Raw genomic sequence first — 20889 nt, forward strand, 5'->3', positions numbered from 1 at the left:
TCTACAGCTTTTCATGAAAGAAACAGTTACTAATTTATCACCAGACTTAGTCTTTATGGCTGTTTATGATTCTTCCACTCATGACAGTAGGAACGTGTGGGGCCCCAGGAAGTACCAGGACTCTGAGAACATTTTGGGAGATGCTACTGTAGTGAGTGTGAGAACCTTAGATGCAGGGTAGCATGATTTATATCAAGTTTTGGCCATTAATAGTAATTATAATTTTCATGACTGAGTCCAGATTGGACTACCGGTGACCTCAGATCCAAATTATTTTACAGTGATGGGACAGATCCAAGGTAGGTTTTGAGAAAATTCTAAAGAGCGCATCACAGCTAACATAATTTAAAAAGTATGTGATGTGAGCTTCTCCTTGCTACTGTTGCTATTAAGGCAATGAATGTTTGGGTGAAAGTCCATTTATGTGGATCACCTGGCTGTTTTCCTTTTGGTTAACAGGCAGTGTAAGCTCTAATGCTCAGCCTGTCTTCTATGTGTAAAGATAATTTTAATCAATAAGGCGACCTTTACCTTAGTTTGATTAATCTTCTTGTGCTCTTTCTTTTTCAACCCCCCGACTATGGACAGTGCCTTAATAAAAATGTTTTATTTCTCTTGAATTTCTAAAATTTCTCTTGAAAAACTTGTAGTTCTAGTCACCTGTGGTGGACTAAGAATATGAATAAGAACATTAGGTATAGAGAAATAAAAATGTATTGTTAGGGAAGAAAAAAAAGGAAGGCTGCTTTTTCTAAAGCCTACTTTAATAGTTTTTAGAACTCTATTCTAATACAAGTGCTCAAGGACATAGTTGGCAATATATTTAACAGCAAGTGAAGTCTCTTCACAGGTTGGCTTTATCTGAGATTCAGGGAGAAGAAAACCGTATCTCCCGGTGTCCCGGAGCTCGAAAGTGAAAGCGTACTTGATGCCTTGATCATAAGCCCAGTCATCAGAGCCCCCTGCAGCAGGATCTGTTGGTAAAGAAATGAAATAAAGCTTAACTGGAAAAGAGTGGCTACACATCAAATGAGAAATACTTTGGAGTCAAGTCACATAGCCAGGAATGCAGAAAGGACAGATAAAAAGAAATATTCAGTGAATTGATTGATTTATCCTGCGCATGGGAAAGCTTCTGTGTTTTCAGGCCATTTTTGAGCTTTTTTCCAGCTGATTTGTGCAAGCAAATGTAAACAAGCTAAACTGCTCCCTCTTGTCAGTATTGTGGAGAAACCATGGGAGAAATGTCTAAGGAACAGGAGAATGGCGCGGTTGCATGGGGGTATTTAGAAAGGCTTGGTATCAGAAGCAAATACTTGCTCTCTGTGTGACTTTTTGAGGTTCACAGAGATGTGAAAGAACACATATCTAGGATTTCAGCTCCATCTTTTTCTGCTGGACAAATAGTACCCTCCCTTTTCAGTAGCTGGTACAATAAAAAGTCTCTTTGCTAAGGAAGGAGCCTCCAGAATTGCCAAGCATCACCAAAACATTTCTAAAGGAAGAATCTCCATAAAAATTGGAAGAAACTGGTTTTTTTAAATGTTTGGGAGAGGGGTTAACTATTTGAGGAAGGAGAAACAGGCAAAGGAAATTAGTTTCCATATTAAATTAAATTAAGAGGTCTTAAATATGGGAGATATTAAAGTTCTATAAATCTAGATTTGGCAGCCTCAACTTGGCTTTTGGCACTGCAAAGGCCATATCCGCAGCTGAGTTCCCAAGAAGGGTAGAATAATTAGTCATAGAAATTACAAATAGCATTGCAATTAGTATGTGTCTCAGAATAGTATGCAAAGTAAAAGAAATTTGTGTTGCTAGAGTGGTTGAAGGATTCACATCACACAGTGCAAATCAAAGGATTCACATCATCTTTGACTTGGAGATACTGGAAATGCAGAAAATCTCGGGTCAACATTTTTATGTTAAATCTAAGTTGTGTATGATTTAGGAATTCATGCTATGCACATGAATTCATAACCATTTTACTACATCACTTTGCTTTCCAGGGAGTCACACACTTCCTGAGATCCCTAAGGAATAAATTATCCCAGAACTTAGAAATGACAGATCCCATATATACCTAGTATATGCATGTGAAGAAGGAAGGGAACTACTTAGAAAGAGGAACAAGAATCACTAAAAAAATGCATTTTGTAGTCCTAGTAGCGCTTAAAATAGATTGTTAGTATATTTAGGTCAATACTTACAGATTGTTTCAGCTCCCGGTCCATATGTATATTTAGTGTTGTACAAACTGGCCAGCTCTTTGGAAGCAGCCCTTGCTATGGAATTCTGTAGGAGAAGAAGAATGACAAATGCAGATTTTCAGAAGCTTTCTGAGTGAATCTAAGCAACTACGTTGTTGAATAAACTGAAAAGCCATGCTGGAGAAGTTTTTATGTGAAAACTGTTGTTCACCTCTCAGTATGACTAGGTGTCAGTAGCTGACAAGGCCCAGCTTGTCCTGATGTTGTGAAAAGAGCTTGGCAGTAAAGAACTCGTTCTCCAAGCTTTAAGAGTGTGCTCCAGTCTGTGTATGGTCTGTTGCAGCCTGGTGTACAGTCCAGTGGGGTTTGGACAGATAAGGGGTAACAGCACTTTCTAGACTTAGAAGAAGCTTGTACAAGGTTAAAACTAAGTAAGGAACCTTACTTAGAGATAAGAGAATGGTAAAAACTTGGTAACAGTAAATTGCAAACATACAATAGCCTTTCTTTTCCTTCTGTTCATGCAGCCATAAATTCAGAGTAGAGTCGGCTCAGTCAGGGGAGTTGAACATTGATACAAGTGGAAGCAGATTAAGGTCTTATAAATATTAACAGCCTAAAAAGGCATAAATTACCCTGAAACCATATGTAGTCTCATTAATTTCAATTCATTTCCTGTGCACAGAGGGACTCTTTCAACTCCCACTGATTTCAGTGAGGGTTGGATCAGGCCCATCAATAGTACTATGAAGCTTTGTGTGTTTGCATTAAGGAAAATTACAGACTTTTCTTTGGAACGTGTGGCTTTTCCAATTCTTCATTATACAGCATGTTGGTAATAAAACATGAAAACTATTACTAACAGATGATAAATATGAATGATTTTTGAAAGCATATGTTCAGTGTAAGAATAAGCAATGGGTTGCCATATATTTCTTTATAGCTTGCAGCTGAATGGCTTACTATTCCAGGAATTTCCTCAAGCCCTTTCCTTCTCTGTAGGTTACACTCTGGCTTACTTCCCAGTGGAAGATATATTGGAAAGTATTCTCTGTTCATCCTTATGCTTCAAGTGTTCCTCTGAATTACTCAAAAAGGCGTATTGAACTATGTGTTTAGAAAATTTTAGTTAAGTGAGAGAACTTTCTTAGCTTCTAAAAAACAACATCACAACATGTTTGCATTATCACTGGCAGCCTACTCTCTTGTAGAATTCCCCCTTTAGTTTCCCCATTCCCAAATGTTTGGTTTTGAACATTTTAGAATTATGGGAGTTTGCTCTAGGAATTTGTGGTCCTTTAGCGTTGAAGGATATTTAAACAAGGCAGACCAAAGCATACTTGAAGCTTGTCTTTCCACCTATAACACTGGCTGTACTTAAATGTGGGGTTTGATTTCTGGCCTCTCTATCACATAAAGACGAGCAATTGCAGGAAGAATGTTGTTCTGCATTTCACTATCTTGGATCCAGAGCGATTGGAGTAGCTGAGGTCTCTCCTGTGGTCTTCTTTTTGTTTGGTTTGGGTTGGGTTTTTTCTTTCTTTTTTTAATCCCTCAACAAATTGATTTTTCTAAAACCCATTGTAATTTCTAACACATGTTGAGGGAATTGTAGAGGTTGGAGTCTGCTATCTGCTAGTGATGCCATGTTTTCTTCAGCCATCTGTTGTTTATAATATATACGTTTAATCAGCCTCTGAGATTGAGTCAAATCTTCTCTCAATAGCAAATGAATTTTTAAATGTAAACTGATTCTTCCTCTCTTCAACGGTATGCAAAGTGGAAATAAAATGTGGAAAGATTGTCTGATGCAATATGTAGACCTGTTGGTAACTGGTATTTGCTCTCTCTTTAGTAAACTAAAATAGGGACAATAGAAGAGCAGAGCTGCTCTTTGGGGCTGTTTCACCCAAGGCTTTCCTTCCAGCCAGCAGCCAAATGATGGCTTTAAATCATACCAGAACAGATACCGGAAAAAATATGTCAGGAAATCTTTTTACCTGAGGGATTTTATTATTATTGGCCAGGAAGTTGTAAAAACAGAGATTTGTAGAAAGAGCAGTTGAAATTTCCAGCTGTTTGGAGCCTAGAATCCAAATAAACAATTTCCTCAAGCTCTCCAGGCTGGAGATAAAGTGGTATTTTAAATGACCCTCTCTAAGTGAAAAACATGCCTAAGCATTATGACTTCATCATGAAATGAAGCTTTATCAGAAGTTTTGATATCTTTTTGTTTTCCTTTAAGTAACTCTCTACCATTTACTTTCCTAAGAGATTTACAGTCCAAAACCTAAAGGTAGAAAAATAAATTTCAACTTTATAGGAACTAATGTAATTTCTTAATAATATAATATAAACCAGCAGGAATAATATGTATTAAGTAAATACTTGTGAGTATAAATACAAAATATGAGGAAAATTTGTTTGGTTTTTTTTCCAAAATAGCTCAATTACTCAAAACAGTCCATAAGAAGGAAATAATAGGGAGGTCTTTGCAGAGGTATATAAATATTGCCAATGTTTTCCAAAAAGGTGAAAAGTGGTTTAGGTTTTCAAGCTTGTAAGTTATTTGGAAGGAGAAACATTGTTTTTCTTTTGACCTTTGAGGATATTCTTTGTTGTTCAATGATTTTCTACACTTCTTGGCACAATGGGCTTAACTGAATTGTTGTGGTTTGTTTGGAGTTTGTTTGTTTGGGGTTTTATACTGTTAAGAATCCCTCTTTTGTAAGGAAAATTTTGGTGAGATTTACAGTAGCAGAGAAGCAAGTGTCACCCTGCAGCCAAAGAAATAACTCCAGGGTAATACCTTGTAACTGGGAGCAGAAATGGCTTTGCAGCTTCTGACTCCCAGCTGAGCTCTCAGAGCTGGTCATTTCAGCAGAAGGTGGCATTTCCTGCACTCATCACCCATCTGTGTTTACACTGCAATTACCAATATTTTGCTTGATCTTGTGTAAAGAGTGCGTGGGCCAGTGAGACAGCAGAGTTGTGTTCTCAGTTGTCATTATCTTTCATAATTAACAACCTTCAAACCTAGGTTTTTCAGTTATTAGCTTTTAATGAAAGATGTGGTACTGGCTTTTCTTTCTCACCACATCCGGAAGTTTGGACTAACAAGATAAATTATCAGGCTAAGCATATTTTGTGTGTTAATAGGTTATTTTTATGGGAGCATCTCCCTCATTTTATTCTTGTATCATCAGGCTCGATTTGCCAGCAAACTGTAACCATTTAGAAACAATCCACAGATGTTGATTATGCAGCTGCTGTTTGTGAACAACTCCCTTTTCCCTCTCAATCTGAGAGTGGTCTGGAGAAGCCTTTTCACTGCTTGACTGGACCCGTTGCTCTCTTCCCTCACTGGACTGCAAACTGATTTGCCCAAGCTGTATTTTCCCTTCACCTTGGTCTTGTGTGTTTTACTTGTAAAGTAAAATGACCCTCAACTTCCTTTGTAATGAAAGTCTGAAAATGTGGATTTTCTCAGTTGGCTTTAGCCAAGTGAATCTAAAATTCTGAGCCTTCTTGTTTTGCCAATAAAAACAGACTCCCTCCTCAAGGCTCCATGATGATGTGTAATTTAGTTCACTGTTCTGTTGTTGCTCATGGTCAAGCATGTGCTCCAAGAGCCCAGGGAATCCAGCCAATGAGGACTTCAGTGGAATGATTCCTTTTCTTTACAAGCCTGTTTCTCTGTGACAGTACTAAAGAAACTGGTCCCTGGTGAGAGGGTTTCCAGTGCAACTCAGTTAAGGTAAATGGGCCCTACACCTGTTGGAGACTCTTGTCTATCAGCCAGATTCACACATGAATGTCAACTGGAAGATGCTGCTACTAAACACACCCTTTTCACAATTGTAAGACTGCCAGTACAGAACAGTTCTGTTGTGGTAAACTCAACAGAGGAGCTGTGAAGCCAATTTCAAACACTGCTTTGCTGCCCACTTTCCTGTTTGTTGTGCTTCCCATTGGACTTTAACAGTATTTACTGTAACAAGTAGTACAATCACAGTAATGCAATCTGTGCAATAGCACAGATACAACAGCAGCAGATTGCAACTCCTCATTGGCTTGTCGGAGTCTCTTAGATGTAGGATTTTTGCTATTCAACAATTCTTACCCACAGATCTTCATATGCCTTAAACATATTCAGAACTTTACAACCAGGCACTAAGTTAAATAATCAGACTGATATTCACAGTGTCATGCTAAATATTTGAAATTCACTCTTGCAGGCTGCACAGACTCTGGGCATATCTCTGCTTTCTATGTCCTAGAAATGTCCTATTTTAAGCACTCAAGAGGAAGTGAAATGCTAGACTGACCCAATATGGAAGGTGAATTTTGATGAGGTGAAACAACAACCCATGTAGCCAGAATGCATTCAAGTAATACAGACTGGAATTATCTTGGGTTGTAAATGAGTGTAATATTCTGCAGCCTGTGAAACTGTAATAACACACCTACTTTAATCTGGTAAGTGAGTATGGGCTGGCTGCAGAGATATATTTGGGGCTGAGTTTAACTGAGAGATGGAATCGAAATGGGAAGGAAGGAAGGGCACTATGCACATTCCTCTGCTCTCTCAAACTACAGTTCAGTGCCAATTCAAATACAAACAAGAATTGATAAAGCTAGATTTGTCTGCTGTAAATGAGGAAAGCATAGGGTGACCTAATGGGAAGCTAAGGCAAATATATGAACTGATTAAAAAATATGGGCTGAACTGTTTGTGAAAAGTCTGATTAAATACATAGTTCTTTATTGCAAGAGGACAAAAATGTGAATAGTAAAATAAAGATGAAAATAATCTTTTTGGGGTGTGGAGAGATACTGGCCTTGCCAAGCATATTTTCTTATTGTGAAAAGCTAATGCTTCTGTTGCCTGTAGGAGAGGGATTCTAGTGTGTATTCTGTGTTCAGAGCAATACTCCAGGGTATAGTAAAGAATGAGCTAAGAGGATTGTGAGGCAGACAGAATGTGATTCTCCAAAAGGAGGACATATTTCTTCTAGGGTGTCATCACAAGAATATTGTGTAACTTCTGAGAAATTCCTGACCTAGATTTTCCTGTCTTGTGTGTTTTTATTTTTGTTGTTTGGATAACAGTGAAAGTTTTGTGCAGCTCCCCACATTGTGGGGAACAAAACAACAACCCTGAATAAAGGGAGACAAATTTAGGGAAAATCCTTGTGAGCTGTGGGATTGATAACCTCACAGATTCTCTTGCATCTCAGGGGAAGAGTGGGAAGTTGTGGGAAGGAAGAGACATACTTGACTTTCATCACATTTTACACCCCAAGGCCAGGCATGGTTGAGGGATAATTCTAATCCCTGGCTTTAAGTAAGTTACAGTAACTTTGAGGTGTTCTGATTTGCTGTAGCAATGTAGTGGAATATAAAGGGGTTCTCAGAGTGCCCTGTTCTACCTGAGAAACCAAAACAGTTTTAGGCCTTCTGGTGATTTCTTGAGGCTGTAAACAGAAAAAGTCTTTTGAGCCCCAAGGACACACTGTTCACTACATGTTCAGGGAAGGAAGGTACAGGCATTCTCTGGGCCTTTTTCTTCTGCAGACTTAGTGTCTTCAATCTCAAATTACTCAATTTTTGCACCCTTCTATATCTCAGACATTGGAATGCAACATAAGCTCCACGGTATTATGTTACCTTTCATTAAATACAATGGAACAAAATGTTATTAATGATAAGCAGACATGTGAGATTTTGTTTAAACATATGTCCAGTTGCTCACTGAAAGAGATAAGAAATTGCAGCTATATTTCCTTTAATTTATTAGATCTGTCAGGGTAAAAATAACATCTTAGATAAGATAATGGCACTATAAATTTTGGTTCTTCATTTACAAAATGATTTATGATTATTTTATTTGCCCAAACAGTATCTATTAAAAGTCAAGATTCTCATTCTTCAGTATTTCTCCAAATTCTAAATTTAGACAGAACTTTTAGACATTAAACATAGCAATTGGCATATAAAATAGTTCCTCTTTTTGTAGCTGTCTTGTCTCAAGAAAGTACAGTTGTTGATTGAAAATGTTAAATTTTCTTTAGTCACATCTTAAATGAGCGTGTCTCGAGTTATCTGAACTAACCTGAAAAGCTGCACTTGTGAACCTGACCCACAGCCTGTGGAAGTCAGTTTCTCAATTTAATTCACTGACATTGGAGTGCATAAGGCCCTTTCTGTTTAATTATCTCAACTATAGGCCGTGTTGATTGGGTGATACTCTGATCTCATTGTCCAAAAGGACTCTTGGTAACAAGTCTTCCCTTGTTAAAATCAGATACTGCACAAGTTGAACACCTCTAGGATCCTGCTGTCTCTGTTGGTATCACCAATAGAGGAAATAATTTCCCTTAATTAAGATGTGAAAAGCACTCATAAGGTCACCTTGTCCTGGTGGTGAGATTTGTGGTTGCTCTGTAGAAGAATATAATGGAACTCTATCTGGTATCAGTGTGACTCATTTAAAATATAGGATAAAGTGATATTGGAAAGACTAATATACAAAGTGAAATCAAATGGCTGAAGAGGAATTTCTGTCCTGTATTCCTGAGCAATTTAGTTTTTATGCTCTATGGTAACAGCAGAATTGTCTTCTATGGCAGGAAAGGGAGTTTAAATTTTACTCCATATTAGAATAGAACAATGACAATGTAAAATTTAAATTTAACAATTTTAAAACCTAGCAAAGCACACAGGTTCTTTCTTACTGCTAAGGATTGTTTTGGTAATGAGTTACCAATGTAAACTTTTTCTATTTAATACTCTGAGAAACACACTGTACTTTTAGTTACATTTCATCACATTTGCTCTTCATTCAAAAAATGGGGAGAGAATGTCATGCAAATTTTTGACAAATAGGGACTTTGTGATCTTGACAACAAAGCAGCTTCAAGTGTTTAGTGCTGTTTTATTACTTTAGACTGAACTGCAATGTGTGAATTATGAAGCTTTTGTAAAAAATGAAGGCAAGATATTACTATCACTCCCTGGAATAATTTCAATTACAAAATTCCTGGAATATAAATTAAGAAAACAAAATCTGCCTTTTAATTTCATCTTCTGTTTTAGGCTGTAAAAAATCTAACAAGAAAGTTCACTCTTGGCCCCGGTTTGTATTTGTGTTCAGAATCAAGACATGTATTTGGGAGCACTCATAAATCTGTCAAACCTGCACAGCAGAGCAACACACAGTGTTGTTGCCTTGGACTTTTGGCAGCATCCAGGAAAGAGGGGGAATCAAAATGTGTTTGTTTTCTCTTGCTGTGTTGTTTTCCCTGCCAACAGATTCTAATTGCTAATATTCCAGAGAACTGAAGTCATTTTATTATTCATGATTGTTGATTCTTGGCCTATGATATGTTTACAGCTTTTATACACATTTAATAGTCCTAACCTCTCTATCTGTTTTTAAGGAGCAAAAGAAAAAAATCTTTCTTAAGTGGCATTATATTGTGGCTTTTCTCTAGAATTGATAAAAGATGAATTGTCCTATAAAATACCACATTTATCCTCTCTTCTTCTAAATAAAATGTTTATGTTTAAATAAGGGCCCCTTGAAAAGGGCCTCAAAAGGGAAACTTTTCACATCTTTTGTAGCTGTTTTCAATTACACTTTTGTCAAGAACTGCCTCATTGTCCTGACCCAGTACCATCAGGGGTTTCATCATTTTACTTCAGTGAGGACTAAGGTTCAGTAGAAAGTGGCAGACAGAGATCCTTGCCTGCTGTTGATACCAGTCGAGTTATTTAATAGTTATTACAGTCTACAAAGCTGCTAGCTTGGCTTACAGGCCATAGTGGTTTTATGTAAAATATTAAAGGCACACATACAGCAACCTCTGGAGTCAGGAAGAGGCAGTGCTGCACAGCAGAGGGGATTTCTGGATGGCGTGACTGGAAGACCAAACTGGCGCTGTACCAAATTCATTGTGTATATGGAAATTAAATAAAGCTCTTAAGTTCATCCTGTGCTTGAGCTATCTTGAAACCATCATGGTTTCCCTTGTTCTTGCTAAGAAAGACTAAAATATCTTCAAAAACTGGTGGTGTGGATTCTTTCCAGATGTTAAAGAAACTGCTTAAAGGGACCTAAGTAGCAAGTAATGATTTTTGCTTATTCTTTTCATTAAGTCAAAATGACAAAGAGACTTACCAGTTCCTGGTAATCTGGTGGCAAATCGTAAGTGTATGAATAAGGAAACAGTAGCAGCTGGGAATAGGAGTGAATTGTCAAGTATGCCTTGATTGTAGAAAGATGTTCACGAATAAAGTCAGCCAAAGCCTTGGTCTCCTTTTCAGACTCAGGTGCAGAGCCACAGTAAGTGGCAGCACAGGGGGATTTTGAGGCCCCAGTAGCTGAGAAGAAAGGTGAATTTAATGAGTACTTAATGAAAAAGTGGGTTGTTAGGAGAGTCATGTTACACCACTTTTGTAGGTAAGCCTTGGAACTCCTGCTAATACACATATCATATCAGAGGAGGGAATATTTTGTGGCATAGTTAAGACACTGGGAAACATCCCATAGCAATGAATAAATATGGCCTTTAGAATGTGCATAGTTGGAAGGACATGAATATGGATGTAAAGCCCTATATTATGGAAATTATTTGGGATATTGATTTGCTTCAGTACTTTACAGTCCTTTCCTTGCATATCTTCTCAATTTCTAAGGCACTTCCATGAAACAGAGAAGTGGAAACCACTCAAAAGAGACCTCTTTCCATGAAAGCATGCTCCTTTGGTTTCTGTTCTGAGCTCATAGCCGTGTGTGTGTGTCTATATATATATATGTGTACACATGTGTGGAAGTGTAGGTGTATATGTACACGTGTGTGGGGATATGTTCATGGAAGTAGCCATACTGATGATGCTAGTAGTCAAAGTTTGGCTTTTTTTCCCAAAACAGCTCTAAAAATTAAACACAATCCACTCCACAATGCTCCAATGGTGGGCTTCAGTCAAGCTGAAGCTGTACCATCAGGTAGGGGAAATCCATAATTAACTATATTGGCTATTGCACTTGTATATAATTACTTGCAACTCTTGTTAGGAGACACTTACTGCACCAGCCGGCATCAAAATTCCTGTTGGGATCTGTCCCAATGCAAATGCTATTGGCATTTTTAGAGCGTGTCTTTCTCCACATGCGGTCCTGTAACAGAATCATAGATGAAAACTAAGAGTAAGTTCTGACAGTTGGCTCTTCCAACAATAAGAAGAATGTACTTACATTTGTCCAAGTGTAAATGTAACCATCAATGTTAAGAACAGGCAGAACATAGAAGTCCAGATTATCGAGAAGTGTTGTCATGACAGTGTCTTTTCCATATGTCTCCACAGCCTACTTGGAGAAAAGCAGAAAAAGCTGATGATGCCTTCACAGATGTGTATCTCCTGTGTGTATGTAAGGGCCTGGGTCTGGGTCAGGAATTAATGAATGTGGTAGGTAAAGTCATCCAGGTCACTCCAGCACATGAGATGGCACCTCTGTGTTACTACATGTGCTAGATTTGTGCTGACTCAAACCACAATGGTGTTAGAAAACCGTCTTATGCTGGTAGATAAATTATAAGATGAAGGAATGTTGATTTTGAATAGGATGATAAATCACTGGAAAGAGACTTCCATTTACTAGCTTCCTGAGTACAGACAGAACAGTATTCCTGTCCATATATATTCCTACATCCTAACACCTTACAGGTTTGAGTTTAATTTATGTGAGAAGGAAAAATCATTATTTCCATTTTCTATATCTGTTGTGCAGAAATTTCATCAACAACCAAAATTATAGACAATATTTCTAAGTAGCATCCTAACTCATTTCCAGTCATAATTCTGTGGATGCATTTATTCATAGGGAGGCAGATTTTTCCCTGCACTTTTCCAGACACATATATTGAATAACAAACAGGAACTCCTGCCCTATTCTGTATATCCTGGTTGTTTATAGCCTGGCACTTGGTATGCTTGTTCACAGAGTCATATCAATGTTGAGAAACCATACAATGATCATGGAAACTTACTCTAAGTGTGTTGCACCCATGTTTTGTTTACACAGCCATAAAGGACAACATGGGGAAATGCAATGGAGAAAGGCTTTTTTTTTTTCCCTGTAACTCACAAATAGGAGGGTGGGATGTAAAATCTAGAAAAGCAGTTTCATATCACTTGAAATTACTTTTCTCAGGTTTTATTTTACCCTTGTTATTGGTGGGGTTTTCCTTTTTTTTTTGTTTGTTTGTTTTGTTTTTTGTTTGGTTTTTGGTGTTGTTGTTTTTGTTTGGTTGTTGTTGTCTGGGTGGGTTTCTTTTTTGAGATACATATAACAATCCACCTTGCTCGTGTTTTTCTCTATTTTTTTTTACTTTTATGTCTATAAGCAATCACAGGTGAAATGCTGATGGTGCTCAGAGGTCTGCACTTCTAAAGCACTTCTGCCTATGGACACACTGAGCAGAGGCACTGCTGGTGTCAGGTACACGCATGAATTAAGTGACCAGACAGTGAAAATGACAGCTGCAGTGACGTGAATTGCTGAGAGAAAAATGGTACCACATACTGTCTGCAGCCTTATTAGGCACTAATGAAATCATATTCCCATTGACTCCACTGAAATGTCACTTCTAATTTCCACTGCTCCTTACACAAAACCGCATGCCTGTCTGATAAGACTGAGATTATACTTGCCACCAAAGCCTCTGCCAGCATGGCTGGTTCACGTGGATTGGCTTTCCTTTTCTTGGGTTTTAAATTCCAGCTGCTGCTTCTGGTGTGGTTTTATTTATTTGTTTGGTTGGTTTTGTTGGTGGTTTTTTTTTAATCTTTCAACCGAAGTTATTACAAAATTTGAGATTCAATCAGTAAGTTGCTCTGCTAAAGTGATTGATCTCCCCCATCTGAGGGGTAGTATACCTGTCTCTGTGAAGATGACTGTGCAGCATTTGATAATCCCCACCTGCTTTACAGTGGTGGTGAGAAAGAAAATATGAAGGACATAACATTGTTTAATTCAAGACCTAAAGTATCCCAGACTGAAGTGAAGCTAATTTCACCAGTGCAGCTCTTCCTTGAATATGGTTTCATATTTTTGCACCCATTCTGTACAGCCTGAAGTGGCAGCTCGAAGGGATGTATATGCATTTCCCTCTTCCTGAGTGGAGCTTAGGAAGCTTCATTTATAGTCTTCCTCCTTTCTTGGGTACCTTTCCTCAGTGCTGAGCTGGGGGTAGGTTTCCATCCTCTCTGTTGCCTTACTGAATAAAGCTGGTTGCAAGAAATCCACCACCTGGCACTGCAGCAAGTCAGCTGTTCTGAAGTGCATTCAGGTGCCCTCTGATGTGCCCTTCAACTTCCTTATTCCTTATGTCTGTGTACAGAACATGGCTATGTTTATAATGTTACTAGAGCTGTTTGCTTTTCTCTCACCTTTCTCTGACTACAGGTGCAAAAAAGAATTTACAAATTGTGTGAGTAACCCTAGTAGTTGCCAGTACCTCTTAAACATGTTTCAGGTTGTCTTAAGCTGCTGAAAGATTACAGGTCCAAGCACAAAGATCTAGTTTAGGTAGTTACACCTTGACCCTCTGAGGTGAGAGAACGCATGAACAGACACATATTTAGAGGGAGAAAGGCAGTGGCCTGAGCTCTTTCTGCTCTTTTCAGATTTTCTTAAACATAGTTGCATTCTGTAAAATATTTTTTCATCATTAAGCTTACTGACCTCTTTCACAAACCACTGGCAGAAAGCAGGGCTGATCCACTCTCTTGCATGGAAACCACAATCCATAAAGATGGCCTTCTTATTTGGACCGCTTTTTCCCATCTAGGAAAAAAACAACAAAAAGAACCACCCCAGGGCTTGAACAAAACAAATTGTATGCAGAGCAAGTCAGTCAGCTTGCTGACCTAAAAATCAAACTTTATACAAATACAGCATTCCTTGTTTAAATGGAAATCTATGGAGTGCTCCCATCTGTAGCTGACCATGGTATTCAAGCTAAAACAATACTCTTAATATTTTCATTTTTATTAATGTAGATAAACTTCTCCCAATTATTTGATTATTCTGCACTGTTGATTTATTTCCTGTAGTATATCTAAAAGTTCATCTTATATGTTTGAATGATATATTATTATAAATACTTGTGCATTTTGGGGCAAGTACTCCTTATCCTTTCACCTTTATTTAAGTTATTGTTTTATTAATTCATAAAAGTTATGAAAAAAAAGTCTGTGGTTTAAACCCAGCTGACAACTAAGCACAATGCAGTAGCTCACTCAGAGCAAACATATGGGCTGAGATAAGCACAGTTTAATGAATAATAATAATAATGACGATGATGAAAAGGAAAATAACAAAACCAAAGAAATAAACCCCAAGAAAGACAAGTGATGCAAATGAAAGCAATTGCCCAGCCAGCCCCCGTGCAGTGGCCCTGACCCACCTTCCCCCTAGTTTATCACTAAGCATGAGCCGTGTGGTCTGGCATATCCCCTGGATCAGTTGGGGCCAGCTGTCTCCAGCTGTGTCCCTTCCCAGGTGCCATTCTCCTGGCTGGTGGTGTGAGAAGCAGAAAAGACCTTGGCTTTGTGTAATCACTGCCCAGCAGTAACTAAAATATCCCTGAATTATCGACACCATTTCCAAATCAGCACGAATCCTAAACAACCCCCTACAAGCTACTGAAAACAGAATTAACTCTACCCCAATCAAAACCACCTCAAAATTACATACGGTGAAGATAAAAATTTGTTTCCTATTGCCAGAGACTGACATTTATAGATGCTTTTAGAACAAATGCGTTTACAAACAACAGATGGAGAGAACATAAAGGTAGATGATCATTCAAAAACTCTCAGGAGTGTGATTGAATTTATATGTCTGAACTTCTAATAATTCATTATGCTACTTTAAAAAATTATAAAATTGGAAAAAAATCATAGTAATAGTAAAATATATTAGATTTTCTGCAAAATGTCTATTACTTTAAACATTTTGTTAGCATCACTGGTGTTTTACTAGACATCATAATCTTGCAGAGGTTAGTAAGGGAAGAGTCTGGCATGGAGAAATCAAGACACTTACTTTGAGAAGGTACATTGGCCGTCCTTCGTATGTTTCCCCAATTATACTACGAGAGACAAGGTCTGGGTTCTGAGCAGCAATATCAGCAGTCCAAGCAGCTATCTGTTTAATAAAGAGGTTAAATCTATTGATGTCTGTGTTCCTCAGGTCCAGACGAATTAATTTGCAGACTTTAAGCCAGAACAGTCTTTCTGAGCATCTAATGTGGCCTAATATTTAATACAGTTTGTAGATTTCCAAGGAGCCAGTGCAAAGATGTGAAGAGTAACATGGCCACGATCACATGTCAGGAAAAATGAGCACGGCTGTGAAAGAAGGAGGAAGGGGGCAGAACTTATGGTGGGAGATGAAGAGCTTGAACTAAGGCAAGGAATGGAAGCGAGTTTTTTGGCAGAGAACATGGGAGAAGTAGTAAAAAGGAAAGAGGAAATTACTAGTGAGGCATCTCAGCCTGGTCACTGTGTTTGCGCCAGAGGTTCTTTGCAGCACTGGGAGCAGAAGTAGAGGAAATAAGTGTAGGTTATACAAACTAGCTCAGTAACAAAGAGGAAGGAGAGTTTGGAGGCATTATCATATCAACAGATGGAGCAGAAGAGGAAAAGGGAAGAAGGCTGGAAGCACTTTGACTACAGAGGCTAAGGTACCAAGCTAAAAATGTGGTAAATTCTAGATTTTACCGTGTCCCAGTTGTTGTACTTCTCATAGCTGTGCCTGGCAGTACGAGCTTTGCTGTCAAACTGGGCATCCAGTGCAGCCTGCAGGTTGTCAATCAGAACTCTGCAAGAAGGCACCACGAAAAGTGTGAAGAGAAACACACAACAATCCAGCATGAAAGTAAGACATTTCAAGGTCTGCCCAGCATTTGGGCTGCATGGATTGTGAAAGGAAAGGTGGGCAGGTTGAAAATAAAGTATATTAGTTTCAAGTTTCAACCTATGTCCTGCCTCAACCTTGCCACCAGAAGGACCAGGGAGCTATAGGCTCCTGCCAACTAGCACCTGCCTTACTCCCATACTAACAAACCTCCAGGGTAGCAACAGTTTGGTTTCAGAAAAATGGCAATGCTGAGACGGAGTGTGTCTAAAAATGAGCTCTGAGCTGATTTTACATTGCCAGTTGCTTCTGCCTCAAAAGGAAAAGGGCCCTCTTGAACTTTTGGCACTGAAGGAGAGCTAGACTGCAGCAATGTTTCAAAACTGTGCAGCAACCCAGGGATGTTTGCCTGGTGAAATTCCCTGTCAAACCAAGCTTCCAAAGGTTAGATGTGGTTTGACAGCTCTATTGCAGCATTATCCATCCTCCAAGCTACTTTATTGCATGTGAGGTGAGCTATTAAATAGAACACACAATTGCAAAAAACCTCAACATCCTGTCTGGATTGGTTGGATCTCTCCTGTTCATCTTTCCCTGGGGCTGACACAAAGGCACAGCTTATCACTGAGTATGCTCTTGAGGACCTTTTGCTTATATTTCAACCTTGGCTATCAAAAAATGAAGCCCTCTTGTTTTTCCAGTGCCCGTCTTAAAACTCTTACAAATCTTACTCATCCAGGATATGTCCTTGATCATTTGTGATTTGGATAGTGGAACAGGAGTCCAGTTTGTAAGGCACCAGCAGCCTTCAGAACAAACAGTGCAAATGACATTATGTCATGGCACTGCAGCTGCACTTCAAAGGAATTATAACAGCTTGGGTTGTCACAAGGACGATCCACTCAAGTTTGTCAGGGACAGCTTCCAGACATTCTGGCCTTTTGTTGCAATCAAAAGATTTGTGCATAGACCTGAGGAAGTTCATGAATATTATAGGAAAACTAACACATGTAGAGTAACTCCTTTGCTAAAGAGGAAATTCCACTGAAACTGGGTCCCTGTGCTGTATTTGCACTGTGGGATTATTGAAAACCATTTATTCTAGAGTGTTTTTAGATTCTGTTTCTGCAGCAGCATCCAAATCAGACATGATTGACATGAGGCCAGTAAGTTTAGGGACGGATTACCTTTGGATTTAACAGATCATGAAAGTTGTCCTGAGAACTGTGATGTCCAATGAAGGAGTTTGGTCTCATAGCAACAACAGTGGGGCTGAGAGACAAAAACTCCACACTCAGTGGAATGAAATAATAAAAATTTGATCAAATAATACTGACTTTCAGTGTCAGAGTACATGATGTTGACGGACTATACTTTACACATCAAAGAAGCCTGATAATGGAGCTGGGCAGAGCCAATTTGCAATGCTTAAATGGAGTGAGAGGAGAAATGAAGACAGACAACCCCGCTCCACTCCAGCTCAAAGTCAATTTCTCATCCTCAGTTTATGCTTACACAGTGATTGGAAGATATGAAGTGAAGCACAGGATCAGGCAACTCCTTATTCTCCTTACTCTTCTGTTAGTGCTACTCACTACGATTCTTCTGTTCCCAGTGGTGTGTAATGTGGCAGTGTGCTGTTTCCTCCACTTGTGCTGCAGTCGTACTCAGTCAACTCAGGCCCTTTTTACTTCTAGGTAATATACAATTAAAAGCTCTCTCTTTGGAGACATCCTTGCAATGGATCTACTATGTGACTTCAGTCAGCCCAAGGCTGTCCTGGGAATTTGCTTTCCACTCTTCCTTGGTCCTTCACCTGGCAGCTGTCTTCTGTCTGTCACCTGCTGGATTTTTTGGCCCTCTAGATATTGTTCTGCAATTCAGGGGGGACCTGCTCATGGTGGCCCTTGGGATTTACCATTTAATTTTCTGGCTTCTGTTCCCTGTCCATTTCCCTCATCTGGTATATTTTCTGGCTCTTTCTAGACCTTTGCTGCATTTTGTCTGTTATAGGAAATATTTCTATCCCCCTCTGTACTCCAGCCTTGTGTATTGCAGTGAGCTTTCACCTCAGGGAAATTTCTGGTACTGCATCTCTCCTTCCTGTCTCTTGCCTCTATCAACATTTCATCTTACCCCTTCAATGCACTGTAGTTACAGTCCATTTGAACTCTCATAGGAAAGCTGAACCCAGTAGAGGCACCCACAGGAGGGATGAAGTTTGTGACAGCGAAATCAGCTGACCAATATGAAAAGCTCAAACACATTCTCCCTGGTATTTAGTCCCATTCTCTTCAAAGTACAGTAGTGAAAACAAACTTACTGATACTCCATTCCACTTTCTTTCAAAAGATCTTCAACATCAAAAGACTTTTCAGCTTCAATTCGGAAATCAACTTGCATTTTTGGCCTTACCAGTGTGACAGAGTCTGGCTGCCAGAAGTCAACCTGAAAGAAGGCCAAATGAATACATAAACAAATAAACACCTACATGTCGCTGTGATTTTTAGGTTGGTGCGTGTGTGCTGGTGAGGTTGTGATTAATATACTGAATTTCATGCCTGCCTTGTTACACTGATTCAGCATTGCTTGCCACAAGTGTCAAGCTAAATTTTAACTGGAAATTGATTAAGAAGATTTTATTAGGCCCTGCATTTTATATGGCAGAATTCTGGAGATGACAGTGACAATTCACAAATGTCAAGTATTCTCCAGCATCTGCATTCATATAGAATTGTGAATATTATAACTATATTTACAACTTCTTTCGTTCTTAAAGCTTTGTTTGTTTTTTTGCTCAGGTTTTTGCCTACAAATGTTAGAAAGAAATTAACTCAATATCAGGGATGCAGTATCTGAATATTTTACATAAATCAGCTAAAAAAGACTGTTGTCTGTATGAGTGCTTTAAAGACGTTTCATTCCAAGAGGACAAACAAAAGTATTATTTCTACTTCACCTATTTTTGCTGAAGTAAGCATCCAAGCCTCTAGATTTAGTGCCCTGTTGAAGGCCGATGGAAACAAAGGTGATTTGCCAGCTTGATGCCTTTTCACCCTTTCATCTCGTGAAGGTAAAAAAAATTGGGGCTGGTTATTAATGAATTATATGTGATCAAGTGAGGTGATTGTTCCAGAATATAGAATTGCATCAGTCCTGACTGACTGCTTTGCATAACAATGGTATTTCAGAGATCTTTTCTTAAAATAAAAAAAACCCAAACAATCCCTTGATACTTCACATTTAAAAGCAAGCATGGTATATATTAATTTTCTTAATATTGGCAGCACCATTCCAATAGTATGTTCTTCTACAGAAATCTGTTTCAGCATGCTGTGGTAGTCTGTTGATAGGTCTCCACATCTGTACTTCGTTAAAAATGCCATCCTTTCATCCTACAGCTAATGGTGTCTTTTTCACCAACAGCTATTTTACAACATCAAAGCTGAACAGAAATATTGAAAACACATTTGCTGTCTTTATTGTTTTTCATTGTGTCATTGTGTCATCATATATCTACATCAAGGTCAGCGAGAAACATGCAGCTTAGAGAGAAAGGAAGCTTTAAAGGAAAGTCAGAGAAGAAAAGATGACATGAGGAGACTAGAGGCCAAAGGAAAATTCATTTTGCTGGGAATATAAATTTTCAGATTATTTATATGAGAAAAATGTTTCACCTGTAATGGTAAAAGTTTTGGTAATTGGAATTTCCATGATTTATCTAATACATTCTTGAAAGCACCCCACACTGAATACAGCATTTAAGATTTATTTATTCTATTAATAAATTCTGATGGGCACTTTGACATTCAGACTGGGTAAACCAGACTTTCTAGGAAGGTATTTGAATGTTTTGTATAGCTGTAATTTTATCAACTTGTCCTATTCCTTCCGAAGAAGCACTCCAGCTGACTTGAATGGAATCAAGATTAGGTCTTTAATTCAGTAACACGATTTAAAAAAAAAAATATATATCTGTTATTTGAGCAAAGGGACAAATACTTCTTTCAACTACAATATAACCACTTCCCCAAGTCCTTTACCTCCATGATGCTGGCAAGGAAATTGAGGATTTCCACCTGCTCATCAGTCTGTGGAATCACACGAAACACCTTCTGTCTGTAAGGGAAGAAAAGGATTCGATTTAAAACAGGTAAGTCATTTGAAAGCCTTTTGATCATGCAGAAGAAATCACAAATATAAAACTTGATGTCTGTTCTTACCCATCAAAGGAAAGATCCTGCAGGTGAGCAGAAACAGATGCAGCACCTATGAGAACCAAGAGTGCCCACATTTTTACTAAGAAAGAAAAAATAGACACGTTTTCTGTTCTCTTGTGCTGCTTTTATAACTTGTTTTGTCCTGCTTTTTATCAATTATACACAAGAACAAGCCACTGATCAACTGATAGATTATGCCATTGGCCTTGTTTTATTTGTATACTATTTACAGTGTGTGTTTTCCTCTACACCTGTGAAAACAGCTGAAAGTCTCACAGGGACCTGGCTAAAGAATCTTGCTATTTGAGCTAGATAAACTCTTGATATGAGAAAGTGAATTTAATTTACTTTGTTATTTTCTGTTTTATGTGAATTTAGATTTTTTTTTAATAAGTTGGCTGCTGAATTACAAACTTTATAATATTGTATTGTTACTTTATGTAATGGTAGGTGTCCATCAGATGTTGTTGCAGTGCGCCTGGTCTTAAATCACAGTGTTCCTCTTCCTGAATAACATAGGTTTGACTTTGAC

General features: G+C 38.4%; 1 protein-coding gene across 1 annotated transcript; it reads right to left on the bottom strand.

Annotated features, from left to right (window-relative positions):
• Positions 1-778: 778 nt before the first annotated feature.
• Positions 779-20446, bottom strand: CPB1 (carboxypeptidase B1). The gene is made up of 11 exons (XM_010406132.4): positions 20361-20446; positions 20181-20256; positions 18461-18585; positions 16002-16101; positions 15325-15426; positions 13960-14061; positions 11470-11580; positions 11301-11391; positions 10393-10595; positions 2211-2295; positions 779-974 (listed from the first exon to the last, which is right to left on the bottom strand). Exons 1-11 carry the CDS (start codon positions 20429-20431, stop codon positions 787-789), a joined length of 1254 nt encoding a protein of 417 aa, XP_010404434.3. The 5' UTR covers positions 20432-20446; the 3' UTR covers positions 779-786.
• Positions 20447-20889: the final 443 nt, after the last annotated feature.

The sequence above is a fragment of the Corvus cornix genome, chromosome 9, assembly GCF_000738735.6.
Source record: "Corvus cornix cornix isolate S_Up_H32 chromosome 9, ASM73873v5, whole genome shotgun sequence".
NCBI lineage: Eukaryota > Metazoa > Chordata > Aves > Passeriformes > Corvidae > Corvus > Corvus cornix.